This window comes from Diabrotica virgifera, chromosome 8, assembly GCF_917563875.1.
Source record: "Diabrotica virgifera virgifera chromosome 8, PGI_DIABVI_V3a".
NCBI classification, from domain to species: Eukaryota; Metazoa; Arthropoda; class Insecta; order Coleoptera; family Chrysomelidae; genus Diabrotica; species Diabrotica virgifera.
The window spans coordinates 28648195-28666984 of record NC_065450.1 but is presented as its reverse complement, the minus strand read 5'-3'; the positions used below and the strand labels follow the sequence as shown (position 1 = coordinate 28666984).

At 34.9% G+C, this 18790-nt stretch overlaps 1 protein-coding gene across 1 annotated transcript in view; it reads right to left on the bottom strand.

Annotated features, from left to right (window-relative positions):
* The window catches only part of LOC114336294 (allatostatins MIP), a 709306-nt gene that overhangs the window by 317459 nt on the left and 373057 nt on the right, over positions 1 to 18790 (bottom strand). The window contains exon 2 of the mRNA XM_050659891.1: positions 5035 to 5186. Within this exon, the coding sequence (XP_050515848.1) occupies positions 5035 to 5181 (147 nt within the window). The 5' untranslated portion in view covers positions 5182 to 5186. The remainder of the gene's footprint in view (positions 1 to 5034; positions 5187 to 18790) is intronic.

The window sequence follows — 18790 nt, the reverse complement described above, 5'->3', positions numbered from 1 at the left end:
ACCTAGGGCTCGATAACACGGAAAGAGTCCCACCAGAGCTCAATCCTTTTGATACCGTAGGTACCTGGGATGAGTCAATTTTCCCCTTAGAGGGAGTGTGAGCCGTATGGCTAAATCTGGATAATAATAATAATAAGTTCTGTGTTTTAATATTTATAATATAAGTTCTGTATATATAATATAAGTTCTGTGTTATAATATAATAATCCTGTGGGAGTTTTTTGTCAGTTCTTCTATCAGGCGCGGCCCCCTGCGAATGGGGGATGCTTTCTGGGTATTCGTAGCGCCAATACCCAGAGAGTAGCAGGGATACTTGCCGTGGAACAAAAACTGACACCTGGCAGTAGGTATAAAATGCACACCCATTAATATGGAGAATTCTGATTTATGTTTAGGATCGCTGCCTGGGGATCGCCAGGGCACGTCTGGAGCCGGCGCTGGACGTGACAGCATGCGGGACGTCGGTGGCAGGGTGTTGAGGAGGCGGGCCCCTGTCACACAACCAGCTACAGCCCAACAACAACAACAACCACAAGCGAGCCAAACAACAGCAAGTGCTCCACTCGCTGAAGGTGCTGCGCTGGAACATCAGCCGGCGTTCACTCAAGCGGGACGACCGAGGCAGCGCATGAAATGGACTGTGTCCATTAACGAAAGCATTTTGCGCTTCTATTATAAGGTGACAAACCTCGGTCAAGAAACGATCGGCTACAGACAACAGCTGTATGCCGAATTTTGCAGGGAGTACCCAGATATTCAAGTATCGGAGCAAAGAGTATCAGATCAATACCGGGTAATCATAAGAAACAACCTTATCCCAGAGGATAGACGCAATACGATCAAAAGCGAAATCGAACGGGAGATTAACAACCAAGAGCTAGTTTTAGATCAAGTCCCTAATGAAATCCTTGATGAGCAGATTCCTGAGATTCCCATACCAGAGGCTCAACCTGACATTACACGGCAGGAAAACAACGAGTTGCGCGAGAGTCTGGCAAACGAAATGGCTCGTGCCGTACAAGAGTTTAATTGAACAAATCCACTTAGCAGACCACCGCTACCACGAATAAACTCTTGTAAGAAACTAGGTGCGCTGTTACAAATTGTGAACATTGAAGTCCTACCCAACTATGTCGTAGAAGCCTACACATTGGAGTATCTGCATATGCTAATCTACTGTGCAGCAACAGCAATTGCTAATGTAATGGGCGTTAAGATCAGAACACGACGGGGTACTAATAACGGAAGGACTGGTAACAGAATTGCACCCTGGGAAAAAAGACTTCTCGGAAAAATTGAATTACTGCGTAGGGATATTGGTCAAGTCACAGAATATATAAGAGGTGTAACAAGTAGAAAAGTCATTAAGAGAGCTGAAGAAATAATGCGGAGCACTGCAAGACACTCGAGATACGATCCAGAAAATAACACAGCCCAACAATGTCTGGATACATTAAAACAAAAACTCTCCGTCTATTCAGGACGATTAAGAAGGTATAAAGTTAGTAACAACCGAAAATGTGACAACGCACTTTTTGAGAACTCTGAGAAGGCGTTCTACCGAAAACTCAATTCCACCGTAGAAAGCGTCGACAAGTCTTACCCAAGCCAAGAAGAGATTCATGAGTTTTGGGGAAATCAACTCTCCACACCAGCTGCTTTTAACAACAATGCTGGCTGGATAGAAGATACGACGCACAACTGTCACCACTACGTCACTGCTAACTACGAACCATTCACGACTGAAGAAGTCTCAAATGTCATCAATGAGCTTCATAACTGGAAATCTCCTGGACCAGACGGAGTTCAGAACTTCTGGCTTAAAAAGTTTTGGAGTATTCATGAGTGCTTATCAACATTAATTAATCATGTTATTTCTAATCCGCAGGAATTACCATCATTTCTAACTCAGGGAACTACTTATTTAATACCCAAGGATCAAAATAACACCCAAGATCCATCCAAGTACCGCCCAATTACTTGTCTTCCAACTTTGTATAAATTGGTCACATCCTGTGTAACCCGGCGTATCTACCAACACTGTGCTCTAAACAATATCATAGAGCCTCAACAGAAAGGATGCGCTAAGGTTTCCATGGGTTGCAAAGAACAGCTTATCATCGACTCAGTCATTTCTAACCAGGCATTCACTAAAAAAAGGAACCTTTTTACTGCTTTTATTGACTATAAAAAGGCCTTTGATTCAGTACCGCATGAATGGCTAATAAATATTTTGAAAATATACAAAGTCGATGATAACATAGTGACCTTTTTAAGACATATAATGAGAGATTGGAAGACTAAAATTCACCTCCAAATACCTGGTGAAAACAATATCGAAACCGAAAATATCGCAATCAACCGGGGCCTGTTTCAAGGAGACTCGTTGAGTCCACTGTGGTTCTGTTTAGCTTTGAACCCCATTTCCCAGCTATTAAACTCCACTGACTCAGGTTTTAGCATTAAAAGCAATAATACTGTAGTAGCGAAGCTCAATCATCTGTTGTATATGGATGATTTGAAATTAATGGCTTCCACTCGAGAACACCTAGAAGAGATGTTAAAAACTGTAGAAACATTCTCTATTGATATTAGTATGCAGTTCGGTCTAGACAAGTGCCGTGTTTTGAATATAGTCAGAGGAAAGGTACAGCCCGGTGGATTCGATATGCAAAATGGCCAGAACATCGAGGCCATGGGCGACAACAATATGTACAAATATCTTGGAGTAAAGCAGGCGCGGAAAATTGACCATAACCAAATGAAAACTGAGATAACTACTGAGTTTATAAGAAGGGTAAAATAGCTGCTTCGTTCACAGCTTAACAGTAAAAATTTGTTTAAGGCACTAAACACCTACGCTTGTTCCGCGCTTAGCTATTCATTTGGTATTGTTAAGTGGACAAAAACGGATATAGAAAATCTTAAGCGAAAAGTACGAACACACCTCACAAAGGCACAAAAACACCACCCTAAAAGTTCAGTAGAACGAACGACATTACCCCGGTATTTAGGAGGAAGAGGACTTATGGATATAGGTGAGCAATTAGATAAACATATTGCTAATTTAAGAACTTATTTTCAGATGCAGGCTGAGACATCTACTCTACACCGCGCAATTTGCGCAGTAGATGACACAACACCGATCAAACTGAGGGAACCAGAAATGCGCATAAACCACCTTACTAAGGACGAAAAACTGCGCACCTGGATGGGTAAACCTCTGCACGGGCGACATCCCAATGAGGTCAGCCAAGACTATGTCGACAATAGAGCGTCGAACTATTGGTTGACATCAGGAAAGATGTTCCCTGAAACGGAGGGCTCATTACTAGCCATTCAGGATCAGGTTATACCAACCAGAAATTACCTGAGATATATCATCAAAGACCCTCATGTTCAACACGACAGATGCCGATATGGATGTCAAGCACAAGAAACCATCCAACATCTTACAGGGGGCTGCCAGGCATTTGCTGCAACTGAGTACAAGGAACGGCATGACGCAGTGGGAAAAATCCTTCATCAGGAGATAGCTATCAAGCTGGAACTTCTCCAAACCGACCATCTCCCATATTATCAATACGTCCCTGAGAGTATGCTTGAGGATGGCAACTACAAGCTATACTGGGACCGCACTGTGCTCACAGAACAAACAGTGGCGCATAATAGACCAGATCTCGTATTAGTCAATAAATTAACGAGACAAACAACCCTCATTGATGTGGCGATTCCTAACAACAATAATCTACGTACTAAATTTACAGAAAAGATCGCCAAGTACAGAGATCTGGAAATTCAAATACGGAGACAATGGAGAATGCAAAGTACCCAGACGATACCGATTATTATGTCTACTACTGGAGTCATTCCGAAGACCCTCCTCGAAAGCATAAAAAAGCTGGGTCTTAATGAACATCTTTATAAGACCATGCAGAAAGCAGTACTACTCGCAACGGCCAGATGCGTACGAAAATTTTTGGGAGATACACCTGCATACCAAGTCACCTAGGGCTCGATAACACGGAAAGAGTCCCACCAGAGCTCAATCCTTTTGATACCGTAGGTATCTGGGATGAGTCAATTTTCCCCTTAGTGGGAGTGTGAGCCGTATGGCTAAATCTGGATAATAATAATAATGACTTTATTGCTTTTTTTTCAAAAAAAATACAAACTGGACAAACAGTAATAATTATTATAAAGCAAAAGGCGACGTTCGCTCTTAGATGATGTTCCTAGAAACACCAGCTAAGAAGCGCTCTTCCACGTAACCGCAGTTAGGCGGCAAGAAAACAGTATCACAATCTTGTTTATTTTACTAGAAATTATTCATTTCCCATTATAACTGCTGATATAAAACTAACCACTTGCAAGAAATTTGAAGAAAATAAACAAAGCATTCTCATTAAGAGTTGTTTGGTTGAAATATGATATCTTTGACCAATAAATTATATTACTTCCTACATGGTAAGAATTCTATGCGGCATTGCATATTTTTGTAGATATATTTTACATGTGTGATATTAAAAACTACAAACAAAGATTAGGGTATTATGACGAATTTAAACCACATTTAAAACACGAATTTTTCTATTTTAGTATTTTGCATAACACCAGCAGAAAAAAAGCTCATTCTGGCGCCCCCAAACAGGGGCGCCCGCCTGCAGTGCATCCCGTACAGGCCCGCTATCGCCGGCCCTGGGCTTGCCCAATGAATGAATTTAATATGTTCGATATCTGCTATTTATTTGTAAAATTCATATATTCGAAAACTCAACCGTATTTTATTTTACAGTTTTTTTTTGTATTTAAGGCTCTTGGATATTTAAGTTTATGGTCAGTTTTGATCTTTGCTGGTACTCTTTCGGTTTCCTCGTCAAGTCGTCCTTATTATGTGAGAAGAGAATGTGATCATCCTGGGATTGTCATATTTAGTATGTACTAATAAATTAATAATAAGCTAATATTTTTGTGCTATTCGATAATCACTCGAAATAATAAGAAATATATCTTTTACTTAGAATGTTTACTTACCTGCAGATTGTCATCGTCTATTTTGTAATTGGTCTCATCTGGTGATGTAGCTACAATTACTAATGTAGCTTGCACAAGAAATGCTAATACTGTCGCCAACCACAGTTTTCCAAGGGACGTAGGTAAGGACAGAGGCGTAGTTCTCATTTTTGCTTAAACAAAAATAAAACAATCATAATCCAGTACATAATAAAATAATAATAATATATTGAGGAAATAAATATACATATGAAGGGTACAGGGAAAAAAGAAGGAATGACACTTTTGATGAATTTTTCAGCACAGCATTTTCAAAGTTATAAGACTAACATTATTGATATGCTTTGATGGTATTTTTTTTTTCAAAATCATATGTTTGGAACATTTACTTTGTGGGAACACCCCGAAAACAATGTGTTTTCACTTATTTCTGCCTGATTCACAACTGACATTCCCCCTAATTAACCGGTAACACAGTGACATTCCCCCTTCTCCTGTATAGGTATTTTATTATTAGTGTTATCTCATGGCACAACCCATTTTTAACCAGTAATTATTATTAAAACAAAGAATAAAAATTTCTGACATCCCCCTTTTTCCCTGTACCCTTCATATAAGAAAAACCTATGTATTATATATTATGTGGTGACTGTGTCTTGTCCTCAAGATGAGAACCCAGTTTCTAAGTGGTTGAATATGAAAGACTATTTTATTCGAGTACAATTAATTTTACAAATACTTTTAAGAGAATGGTTTTATAATCGATTATTAGTAAATCTTTAAGTAAAAATACAACGATAAAAATTATAGAAGTCGATAGCCCGAAGCACTTTGGATATTACGTAAATAAAAGGAGGTATAATTTTTATATACAGGTATGAGAGGGTGTCAGTAGTTGTTTGTTTTAGGGCGACGCATCAGTATCAGTAAATTTGAAGTATCAAAAAGAAACATCAGTAAAAAGAAATTTGCTTTGTTGACATGTTAAGAGCCCTATAAATGATCAAATTATTTATCAAATTTCACTTGTTTGTCAAATTATTTGATAGTATGCCGATGTGTTTGAGGCATGTTGTTGTGTGTTTTTGATGAGAACATGAAGTTTTACAAACACATTTCTTAAGCAAATTTGATCATCTACAGGGTCCCTAACAAAGGCTGTTATCTTCTTCTTCTTAAGGTGCCGAGACTGCTTGTCGATCGTTGGCTCTCATGTTGTGCAGCATATTAACAATCATTGTCTTATTTACAGCCGCACGAAATAGTTCAGTGCTAGTTTTCCCAAACCATTGGCGTAGGTTTTTAAGCCAAGAAGTTGTACGGCGGCCCACACTTCTTTTTCCCATTATTTTACCTTGCATGACAAGGTGAAGTATGTCATATTTTTCTGGGTGACGCATTATATGACCAAAGTATTCCAATTTGCGCCTTTTAACCGTGTTCACTACTTCGCAACTTTTATTCAAACGTTGCAAAACCCTTTCGTTTGTGACTCTTTCTACCCAACTGATCTTCAGAATACGGCGGTAGACCCACATTTCAAATGCTTCTAGGTTTTTTAAAAGCGATTCTGTCAGTGTCCATGCTTCAACCCCGTAAAGTAGTACTGGGAATATATAACATCGGACCATTCTTATGCGAAGTTCCAAATTTAGATCATGACTGCACAGGATTTTCTTAAATTTCATAAAACTTGTTCTTGCTTTGGCAATTCTACTTTTTATTTCTGTACTAGGGTTCCAGCTTTCATTAATATGAGTACCCAGATATACAAGATTACTTACTCGTTCAATTGAGTCATTACCGATTGTTACGTTATAGTTATTATTATTTACGGTTGCCTGTTTACTAATAACCATAAACTTTGTTTTTCTTGCGTTGAGTTTGAGTCCATATATCGCGCAGAATGCCACCATTCGATTCAATAACGCTTGAAGATGTTCAATTGATCCAGTCAGCAACAAGGTGTCATCTGCGTATCTGATATTGTTCATAAGCATACCATTAATGAGTATTCCCTCTTTTGCGTTTTCCAAGACTTCATTTAAGATTGTTTCAGCGTAAAGATTAAACAACATTGGTGACAATATACAGCCTTGTCGAACTCCGCGCTTGATTTTTACTTCTTCAGAGCACTGATTCGCAACCCTAATACATGCAGCCTGGCCCCAATACAAATTTGCGATTATTCTAATGTCCCTACCGTCCAGACCGGTAGTTTTGAGAATATGTAGCATTTTTTCATGGCGAACTTTATCAAAGGCCTTTTCAAAATCAATCGCGCACATGAAAACGTCATGATTTACATCTCTGCATCTCTGAATTAAAACTTGGGTTGCGAATAGTGCATCACGCGTTCCAAGGCCACAGCGGAAACCGAATTGAGTACTTGAGATTCTTTCCTCAATTTTTCTATATGTTCTTTGATGAATGATTCTAAGAAACGTTTTCAATACATGACTCATTAGGCTGATGGTGCGATAGTCGCTGCATTTTGTGGCTCTGTGTTTTTTTGGTAGTACAACAAATGAGGATTTAAGCCAATCTTTAGGAATTTTTCCGCTTTCATAGATTAAGTTGAACAATTTCGTAAGTATCTTAATGCCCTCGACACCTAAAAGCTTTAGTGTTTCTTCGTAAATCCCATCTGGTCCGATCGCCTTCCCGTTTTTTGCGTTCTTTATAGCGTATTGCACTTCTTCCTTAGATATTGGAGGACCGCTTATGTCATTTAGCGTTTCTAGTTCGCTTCTTTCATCATCGAATAATTCCTTTATATATTCTGTCCATCGTATTAGTTGACCTTCGATATCAATTATAATTTTTCCGTTTTTATCTTCGATTAGTGGAGGATTACATTTTTTATTCAGTCCTGCAACTTCTTTCAGTTTTTTGTGCATATTGAATGCGTCATAGATACGCTCGTAGTTCTCAATTTCTTTACATTGTTGTTTATGCCACTCTGATTTAGCTGATCTTATTTTTCTTCGAATCATACTGTTTAGCTTTTTGTATTCTGTCAGATTAGCATTCTTATATTTTCTTCTTGCATCCATTAAATTCAATATCTCTTCTGTCATCCACTGTTGCTTATTCCTACGCTGATTTTCCATTAGATGGTCTTCTTGGACTTTTTCCAATGTTTCTTTGCATGACTCCCATAATTGTTCTTCTGAATTTTTATTTCCCAATTTCTGAAACTGATCTTCTAATTTATCGGTTACTATTTCTTTCACTTCCGCATTTGAAAGTTTATCTTTGCTGATCCTAGGAGATATTTTGGGTTTTTTAATCTTTTTAAATTTAAGTAATACTTTAGCTGCTAGTAAGTTGTGGTTGGAGGGTACATCCGCTCCTGGATATGTTTTGGAGGACAAGATAGCATTTCTATATCTTTTTGATATACAGATATAATCAATTTGATTTCTTACTATTCTTCCGTAAGTGTCCATAGGAGATTTCCAGGTGTAAAGTCGTCGCTTAGGCAAGTCAAAAAAAGTGTTGGAAATTACTAATTGTTTTTCTACACAAAATCTAATCATTCTATCTCCACGGTCGTTTCTCGTTCCTAAACCAAACTTGCCAACGACATCTTCTTCACTACCTCTTCCAACCTTGGCATTGAAATCCCCCAATACAATGTTTATATCTTGGCTGCGTAAAGGCTGTTATACATATTATATTTTGTTGTTAATATGTTTGATGTTGAGGCGGAGTTAGAACAAGTTCAGTCCTGCCGTATACAGACACAGACTGACTGTTCATACAACTTAATATTAGATATTAATGACCTTGACTATATAATATCGTCAACACTCTTTATATTTAAGTCTCTAGGGAAATTTTTGTTGCATCTGTACCAAGAGGCATCGATGATGTGTATTAACAATTGGTTATGGAATCGTTGAATGTTACTTTTATTGGTACAGTCTACAATCTCCAGATATCCAGACTTCAAACTAATTGTCTGTGATGCCCCCAAAAGCAGCAAAGGTGTAGGGTGTAGCTGCTGTAGCTATTTTTGAAGGCAGTACCTTTGTCACCCGCCTACAAAAAACAATACAATGTCTAAAAACGTGGCAAACATAACATTCGTATTGATATCATCCCATGTTGGAATAACGGGTACTGAAGCGGGTCATAATGCAGCAACAGAAACTGTTAATAACATGGCAGTCCCTATAATGTAAAACGTACCATTTTCAGACAAAAAAACATAAATAAAAACCTAGGTACATTAACAAAACCTGCCAAGGAAAATGAAGCCAAACAAAAGCAAAACTAAAAATTATCAAACCAGATGTTACTTCTGCTTTACTAACATTCTCAGCTGAAAGCAAAGACCAAGATGGACTAGACTGTCAAGTACATAACAATAAGATGAAAAACGTGGCTAGTTGTTAAGGTTGACTTCTTTATTATGCAACAAAGCGATTGAATAAAACAAACAGAATATTAAGAAAACCTGAGGCTATAGTTGGGTTTCAATTTCAGTATTTTATAAATGTTAGAATATTCTACAGGGTGTGGTAAACTTAAAAAACACAGTTTTATTGTTACATTCGGTATACAATGACAATTTACCTGTCTAGCAACAATATTATTACAGCGATATTGTCAAAGACTAAGGCTGTCACATATTAAAAAATCACTTAAATTGGAAAGCAGGTTTGGGAAATTCGAGACATCAAAAATGACTAATTTTTAAGCTGGTGCATTAATTTCTTCCAGAAGTGTAGTTGAATTATTATATTTATAATACAGAGTAAGTTTTATGGATGGAAACCCTCAATTATCTCGGAAAGGGCTTGCACGATTTTTATAAATTTTGGTGGGTTAGGGTTTTCTAATACGGCCGATATTATAGTGCTAATTGCATTGCTGTCAGATTTTCCGTTTTTCTGAAAATCTAATGAAATTTCTTATTTTAAATGAAGCACCCTGTATATTTTTTCGTTTTGAAGTCCTTAAGAAATACTGATTATTTCTCCCGTTATATTCCCTATACCTAAATGCCATACTTTCGGAGTTATTGCTACATTTATTTAAAAAAAAAAGATTTAAACAAATTATAAAGATAAATTGTTTCGGCCTGGGTAAACATTATTTTAGGTTGCTTGGATCACTGGGAACAAAAAATAAAATTAATTGTTTCCGAGTTATAAACAATTTAAAACTGAAAAAAATCGAATATTGAAGATTTTCAAGGTTCAAAAACACAAATAAAAAATATTTTGAACCTGCGAAGTACCCAAATTCAAGTTCAGGCCTTATTTTATCAGCTACCAATAAGAAATTTGAGCTTGTTTCATTTTAGAACATTGTTTTTTAGTTGTTATTGCAGCCCGATCTCCCGTCCTCTCATATGCACTTCATTGACAATTAAAAAGCAATGTTTTAGAATAAAACGAGCAAAAAAATCTGATGGCAAGCTATTAGAAGACGAGTTGAGCTTGAATTTAGGTGCTCTGGTGCTCCGTAATTTCAAAAATTATATTTTCTACTTTTGTTTTTGAACCTTGAAAATCGTCATTATTCGATTTTTTCAGTTTTAAATTGTTTATTACTCGAAAACGATTAACTTTAGAGAAAAATTACAAAAGACCTTTTTTGTTTCCAATGATCCAAAGAACGTAAAATAATGTCTACCCAGGCCGAGAAAATTGATTTTTATAATTTGTTTAAAAATTTAATAAATGTAGCAATAATTCCGAAATTATGGCATCTAGGTATAGGGAATGTAACGTGAAAAATAATCAGTATTTCTTAAGGACTTCAAAACGTAAAAAATATACAGGGTGTCCTATTTGAAATAAGAAAGTTAATTCGATTTCCGGAAAAATGGAAGATCTGACAACAATTTAATTATCACTATAATATCGGCCGCATTAGAAAACCCCTACCCATCAAAATCTATAAAAATCGTGCAAGCCGTTTTCGAGATAATTGAGTGTTTCCATACATAAAACTCACTCTATATTATAGTTAAATATAAATGTACATTATAACTTAATAAAATAGGTCAACCGATAAAAGCCACTTCCTATTTTTTATTACATTGACAGGTACAATGTGCTAATAATTTTTCAAAAAACGAATAGAACTTTAATTGACTATTTCTTGTTGTATCTTTACCATACATAAGACAGCATTTCATAATAGCATGCAACCAATGATTCAGCCGCTTATTATTGGTAAACAACATTTATTTTTGTAAATTATAATTTTAATGTCGAGATAATTACATTTTTTTACTAATTAAAATAAACTATTACTAACCCTAATAAGCTATTACCAACTCTAATAAATTATAACACCCACCATCGGCTCGTGTCGCAAACTTTATCATCGTGAGTAATAGCCATCATTACATGCTCGTTTAATAATATACTATTATTTGTTAAGGCCATGGGTACATAATTCGCAAATATTTTACGGCTATTCCTACTTTTTCTGTCTTTACACGGCAAATTACGTTTAGTAAAATTCTCATTGGTATGGATATGTAAACATTACTAGAATGTCATTCTACTTGAAAATCATCATCATTAACTTAAAGAGATGGCTTTTGAATGTTCTTGGATAACCGTTATTTGTGTAATTGCAAATTATTAATTCAGTTAATAAATGTGATTATTTCATTCATAGGAGATTCTGACCAATAGAAAGCTACAGAAATGCAAATTAAGGTGATAATTTTTGATAATATCCCGTCTCGTCGTCAAGTATATTACGTCAGATGCCCTTCGTTGCTGCGAAAAAATACATTCAGTGACATTAATGACAATTAATGTTTTAAAAGTTATAAAAGTGATGACTTTCAACCGTAAAATATTTTATATCAACTGTGTGTTTAACAGTAATAATTTGTACTTACATAAATAAATTACAATAAAATTTTGGTTTTGAACAGTTTTATTCATGAAATACTCGCAACAAATTGCACTCGATCTCTAAAATTAATATAGAACTTTTGCCCTCGTGACACTTTGACATAATTTCACTCTCCTTCGGCTCGTGAAATTAAAACTGTCAAAGTGTCACTCGGGAAAAATTCAATAGCTCTTGTGCAATTACTACTGATAATGTTTTCACTAACTAGTATGTATTCAGTGATTGTAATAATTTATATGTACAACAAAAACTAATACTCAATGGAGAAAAGAGGAAAAGTGTTAAAGTGATTTTTTAATAATATATTGTTATTAAGGAATGCTTACAACTTTGAACATCTTTAACAACAAAATACTTGGATGACAGAATATATTATCCTGATGTATTCTCCGCTTGGATCTTCCACAAATAATACACAATAAATAACTTTTTATTAATTTCACGTCTTAAATCAATTATTTATCAAATACACTATATATCAATATTATTTAATCAACAACTCAAAATATTCCCGATGCCATGTCAAATATTTAAAATTGTCACTTATCATTGTCTGACAATATGTGTCTGACTGACAATATGCTGACAATATTTTATTCGACTGAGTGCGTTGTAAGACAAAGATAGATTTGAATCCTGAAAAAACTAATAAATACTTTTATAAAATTTAAATGCAGAATGAAAGACTAAATTATTACCGAGGGTCGAAAGTCCCTCGGTCGAAAGATATTTGAAATTAAAAATTACATTAAATTCTCTTAGTTTTTCACTTCTGTAACTTATTAAAATAAATATTATAGAAGTTCTCAGGGACTTTCGGCCCTCACTAATAACGTAATCTTTCATTCTGCGTTTAAATTTTTCAAATTTACTTATTAGTTTTCTCAGGATTCGAAAAAAATAAATCCCCATTTGAATAGCATTGCAGCCGAAAATACGTTCCCATCCTCTTAACTGACTCTATAAATATGTACTGGTATATTTAAATATTACTATGAGATTAAAAGTTGAGAATAATATATGTGTTATAGTCAAAGCCCGAATTTCAGGCACTCCTAGGTTTGACTAGGCAATCCTCAGGTCTGACTGACGATCTTAGTCAAAGCCTGAAATAAATTACAGTTTCGGCCTTTGACTAGTCAAACCTAGGAGATACTAAGTTGGTCAGGCAAAGGTCGAAATTTAATTTTATGAAATCGGGGTTTGACTAGTCAAACCCCGTTCAGCTATTAAAATGTCGTAATTTGTTAGATTAGGTTTAATAAATCGTCATTTTTTAATTTTAATGTTTATTATTATTATATTGTAATTAAAATAAAAAAATTAGTGTTTATTCTCACATGTTGAGGCATCATTTAGAGTTGCACAATACGTTAGACCTTTCACACTTACGTAATTTGAAAGAGCATTTCTTATTGCAGTAGCATTTTATAAATCCTTGTCCTTCAAATTTAGAATCTTTTGTACTACTTTCTCTTAGAGACAGAAACAGCTTAACGTCTGGAACATCTTCGAACTTAGGAAATTTCTCTTTGCATTCTCTTAATTGAATTCTTAAAAAAAGTGCGTTTATTGTTCCGTATTTCGTAATAACTCTATATAAACCGTCAATTGCTTTATCTTGTATGCTACTCAAAATATTTCGAGCATACTCTTTGGCTCTATCAAAGCTGGGGATAGATAATGTTACAGTTTTTCCGATCGAACTTGGAGGAAATTTTTTTTTCACTTAGTTGTTTCATAGCATTAATCTGGGCATGAAGACCTTCAATCGCATTTCCTTTATTTATATTAATCTTTTCTGTCTGTGCACAACGCAAGCTTGAACGAGTGCCAAGGAGATGCTTGAAATATTTTGGTTACCATACAAGATAAAACAATAATTGACGGTTTATATAGAGTTGGTACGAAATACGGAACAAAAACACACTTTTTTCAATAAATCAAATAAGAGAATGCAAAGAAAATTTCCCTAATTTCGAAGATGTTCCAGACGTTAAGCTGTCTCTAAGAGAAATTAGTACAAAAGATTTCAAATTTGGAGGACAAGGATTTTTAAAATACCACTGCAATAAGAAGTGCTCTTCAAAACCATGTGAGTGTAAAAGGTCTAACGTATTGTGCAACTCTAAATGCCATAATGCCTCAACATGCGGGAATAAACACTAATTTTTAACACGTATTTTAATTACGACAATATAAAAATAATAAATATTACAATTAAAAAATGACGTTCTATTAAATCTAATCTAACAAATTACGACATTTTAATAGCTGATCGGGGTTTGACTAGTCAAACCCCGATTTCATAAAATTAAATTTCGGCCTTTGCCTGACCAACTTAGTCTCTCCTAGGTTTGACTAGTCAAAGGCCGAAACTGTAATTTATTTCGGGCTTTGACTAAGACCGTCAGTCAGACCTGAGGATTGCCTAGTCAAACCTAGGAGTGCCTGAAATTCGGGCTTTGACTATAACATATGTATAGTACAAGTGAAGCTTAATTTATTTTGAATAATGTATAAAATGATATATTATATTTATATAGTCCAATCAACAACCATTTTCTCGTGGAATTTTGAGAACCAAGGTCGATTTCCTTAACAATTTGGATTTAGGTGGTATTTATAACTTTTGTCAAAATCTACCCTATGCCGAACTGCACTTTTGCCCTGGGGGTGAAAACAACCCCATCCAGGTGATGAAAAATTTTTAAACAAAATTACTACGGAAATACTTATTAGTTTTCTCAGGATTCGAAAAAAATGAATCCCCATTTGAATATCATTGCAGCCGAAAATACGTACCCATCCTCTTAAACCAAGCTTTTTGTGTGTTAGCCTGCCTTGAACAGTTTAGTAATTTCTTTTATCTTCTTCTTCTTCCTTCTTGTATGTAGGCTTTAAAGCCTGTTTCTTCTTCAATATTAGCCTCCTAAATATTTTAAGTTATCGCACCATCTTTTCTTTGGTCTGTTGGTCTGCCAATACTTCTTCGTCCATTTGGTGACTTATCTCATGCTATTCGTACTATCCTATCCTCTGCCATTCTACTAATGTGTTCATTCCACTTCTGTCTCCGTTTTGTCACCCATCCATTTATGTCTTCTACATTAAGGCCCGGTACTTTATGTCTCCGTTAACAGCCGGTTAGTTAACCGGGGTTTAATCGGGACAGATATATATGCATAACATAGACATAAATGCAATTATACTTATTATTATATTCATAAATAATTATAATAATAATTATAATTGCTTTTATTACAACGCAAGAGGCCCTATGAGGTACTTTTCTGTCCCGATTAAACCCCGGTTAGCTAACCGAGGTTTAACCGGGACATAAAGTACCGGCCCTAAGTCTTCTAATTTCTTTTATAATTATTATAATTGTAATAAAATCATAACTTCAACTGGTAACCCAGAGTAACTGGTAAATCTTGACATTATACTCGCAAATTGGCAATTGTAGCAAATCATTTTAAAAATATTATTAATTTTCTTGATTTAAGAGTAAATAATATCTGATTTTCATGTTTCTGTTGGATTTTTGTAACAACGAATAAAAATAAACATATTTGTGATAGAACCTCCTCGTATCAATCGTTCATCAATATAAATTACTCCATCAGCACAATAAAGGTATTTGATTTATTTTATATCGCAACACAAAAAATTGAAACAGTAGGTAAAAACGTAGGAGGAAGAGTCCCATGTGTGTCTTGAAACATCTCATTTTTATTATGATTATATTATCGATAAAAAAGGGACTATGTTATGTTGTTTTTTACTGTTTTTAAGATATAATCTATGAAAAAATGGGCAATAAATTTTTATTGTGTATATTTTTTATGTACAGAAGTTGTATAATATCTACTTCGGGATTGGATTTTAGTTTTTCTTATAATTTGTTAAACTACATATTTCCAGAGAGGGTCAGTTTAATTCACACCATTGTTAAATTTATTATAAGCTAGAGAGTGGGTAATATGACAGAGACCCTGTGGTTTTATAAAATCCAGAATAACATCCACAATATTTTTTGTTAACCGCATCAACCCGTAGGGGGTGGTTTATTTTTATTTTAGGCAAAGCTTTTTACACATAGCATATATTAAAATGTATGCATTACTTACTTTGTAACCAGCTTATACAGATCTGGTAGTGGTAACAGGCTTGTCGGTCTGTACTTTTTGAGTTTGTGTTTTTCTCCTTTCTTGTATAGTGAAAGTTCCTTCATATTTTGCCAAGAGTTTGGAATATCATCACTAGACTTAGGCAAATATGCAAATTGCACATTTTGCATGCAAAAATGTCAAATTTTGCATATTTTTATAAAAGTGAGCATAAAGTGCATATAATTTGAAATTTTGGTGTCAACTATATATTGTTATATTCAAACTTACCGATAGCATAAAAATGCCAATTAGGCAAGGCAACAACGGCGGGTCCGTTGGGAAAAATATTTCCATGAACTTTTTTTGCATAATCACATTCGTGAGACATCCCAGAATAAGGTTCAAAGAGTCGCCCACGTGAAAAGTGGTTCCAGTTTTTTTAACAATTTTTTTTAATCACATTGCAAAAATCAATATATTTGGCTCGTAAAAATTTTTTTTAGGTTTCTTGGACCATTATGGATAAAAAAGGTCTCTTATAATTTTTCTCTAAAGTTGATCGTTTTCGAGCTATAAGCAATTTGAAATTGAAAAAAAAAAACGAAAAATGGCAATTTTAAAAGGCTTAATAATTCGGTTAAAAGTTATTATTATGAAAGTCAGAAAGTGACTAAATCAAAGTTTATTGCCCCCCCCCCCTTACAAGATCCAGAAGAAATTTTTGTCATTATTTTATTACTAAGCTGTTATTTTTAACTAATAATAATGAGCGCCATGCACGTGGTAGGCGGCCTTAAATGTGAGTGCAAGTATGATGCACAATTGAACTGCCGGAGTGGCATCTCTCTCATCTCTTTCAAGATCTTGAAATTTCTTGATTACCTGGTCGGGTGATTCGACGGCGACCTTTTTATTGCGTTGCGTGCTAACACAGCCTCCACTGCCACTGGGGGAGTCCCTGATCTGCATTTGTTTCCTGACGAACCCAAAATTGATGTGTAGTGCATGCTTACAATGTTAGGTCTGGTTCCCGCGTATGAAAAAAAATTTGATTAATAGCAAGCTGAAAATTTGTTAATAACTTAAGGGTGTCGAATCGGACAAACTTTGATATATGGGAACACTGGAACAGGGGAAGTTTTAATTGTGGAACAGGTTAAAAATTTGGAACGGGCAGACCACGAAAACGCCACATATATTTTGTCCGACCGAGCTTCCAATTGATTTGTTACCCTTACATAGGGCTTTTCATTTACAGTCATTTGTTTCGAGCTTCTGTCATGTGTCACATAATATTAATATATCCACGTCATACGTTATTGGTATACCAAATGATACAAACCAAAGACGTATGATGTGGATATGCTTCTTTTCATGAGCATTTTTCGGTGCGTCCCAAATGATAGAAAAAAAAGGTAAGTCCGTGATAATATACATTTTAGTGACATGACGTTTTAATTAAATCTGACAGTTGTCAAATTTTATTTGCAATTTGGCATAAAAACAAATCAATTCTGTTTATTGCATTTATAAAATGGTATTTTATTTGATTTGTATGGTCTTATAAATTGTACAGATTATATTCGTAGATAAATTTGAAAAACATTTTTACTTCGATTATAGCGCCATCTATTGACAACTAGAATAAATGTTATAAATGTCACCGACGAAATGTAATCACCGACGTGGGTTTTTTTCTGTCACATGCAATTTAACGCGTTAGGAAGAAATCGAAAAACTGTGACGCACTGAAAGATCCTCATGAGAAAAAGCATAGTATGTTTAAAAGCCCTATTAAACTCTCATAAAAAAATCAGACTGCTGTTTATCACCTGTCATAATTCCTGTCATTTGACATATTCTACTTGTTCCATTCATTACAATTCCCATTTGGTGATAAATAGCAGCCTGATTTTTGCATGCGAGTTTAATGAAAGGGTAACAAATCAATTTGAAGTTCTGTCGGACAAAATACATGTGACGTTTTCGTGGTCCGACCGTTCCAAATTTTTAACCTGTTCCACAATTAAAATTTCCCTGTTCCAGTGTTCCTATATATCAAAGTTTGTCTGACTAGACACCTTTAAGCTATTAACAAATTTTCAGCTTGCTATTAATCAACTTTATTTTCATACGCTGGATCCAGACCTATAATAGTCCAGGGCACATCTGTTTTGAGATGGACGTTGAGAGGTGACTCAAATTTTTTTTGCAGAAATTGCTTGAAAATAACTCAAATAATAATATTTGAGTTATCCTCTCACTCAAAATGGTCCGAAAGTTTAAATAATCAAAATGTCAAAATATGAAGGAAAAATTCGATTTTTTTATTGGTCTTTTGATTATAACTTTAAAACTGTTCATTTCTGAGAAAAGTTGTACTGACATAAAAGTTGCGTAATTGAATGTTCTACAATATAAAATTAGTTAAGAATTTAAAAAATAGTCACCCTTTTTGCAAAATAGCAATAATTGCGAAAAAATCCATACAAAAGCAAGTACAGTGGAACCTCGATAACTCGGATTAATCGGGACCGCGGCCGATCCGGGTTATCGAAAATCCGGGTTAGCCGGAGAATATAGTAAAAATTAATAAATAACCTCCATTACAATTACAAAAACATGAAACACATATGCACAGTACACATCTAAATTACGTATAGTTGTATAGAGTGTAGAGTTTTGTTCATTTCTTGGTAAAAAACTCAGTCATACTGTAGAGATGTACCGACACCATAATATGGTAGGTCTGGATCCTGCGTACAAAA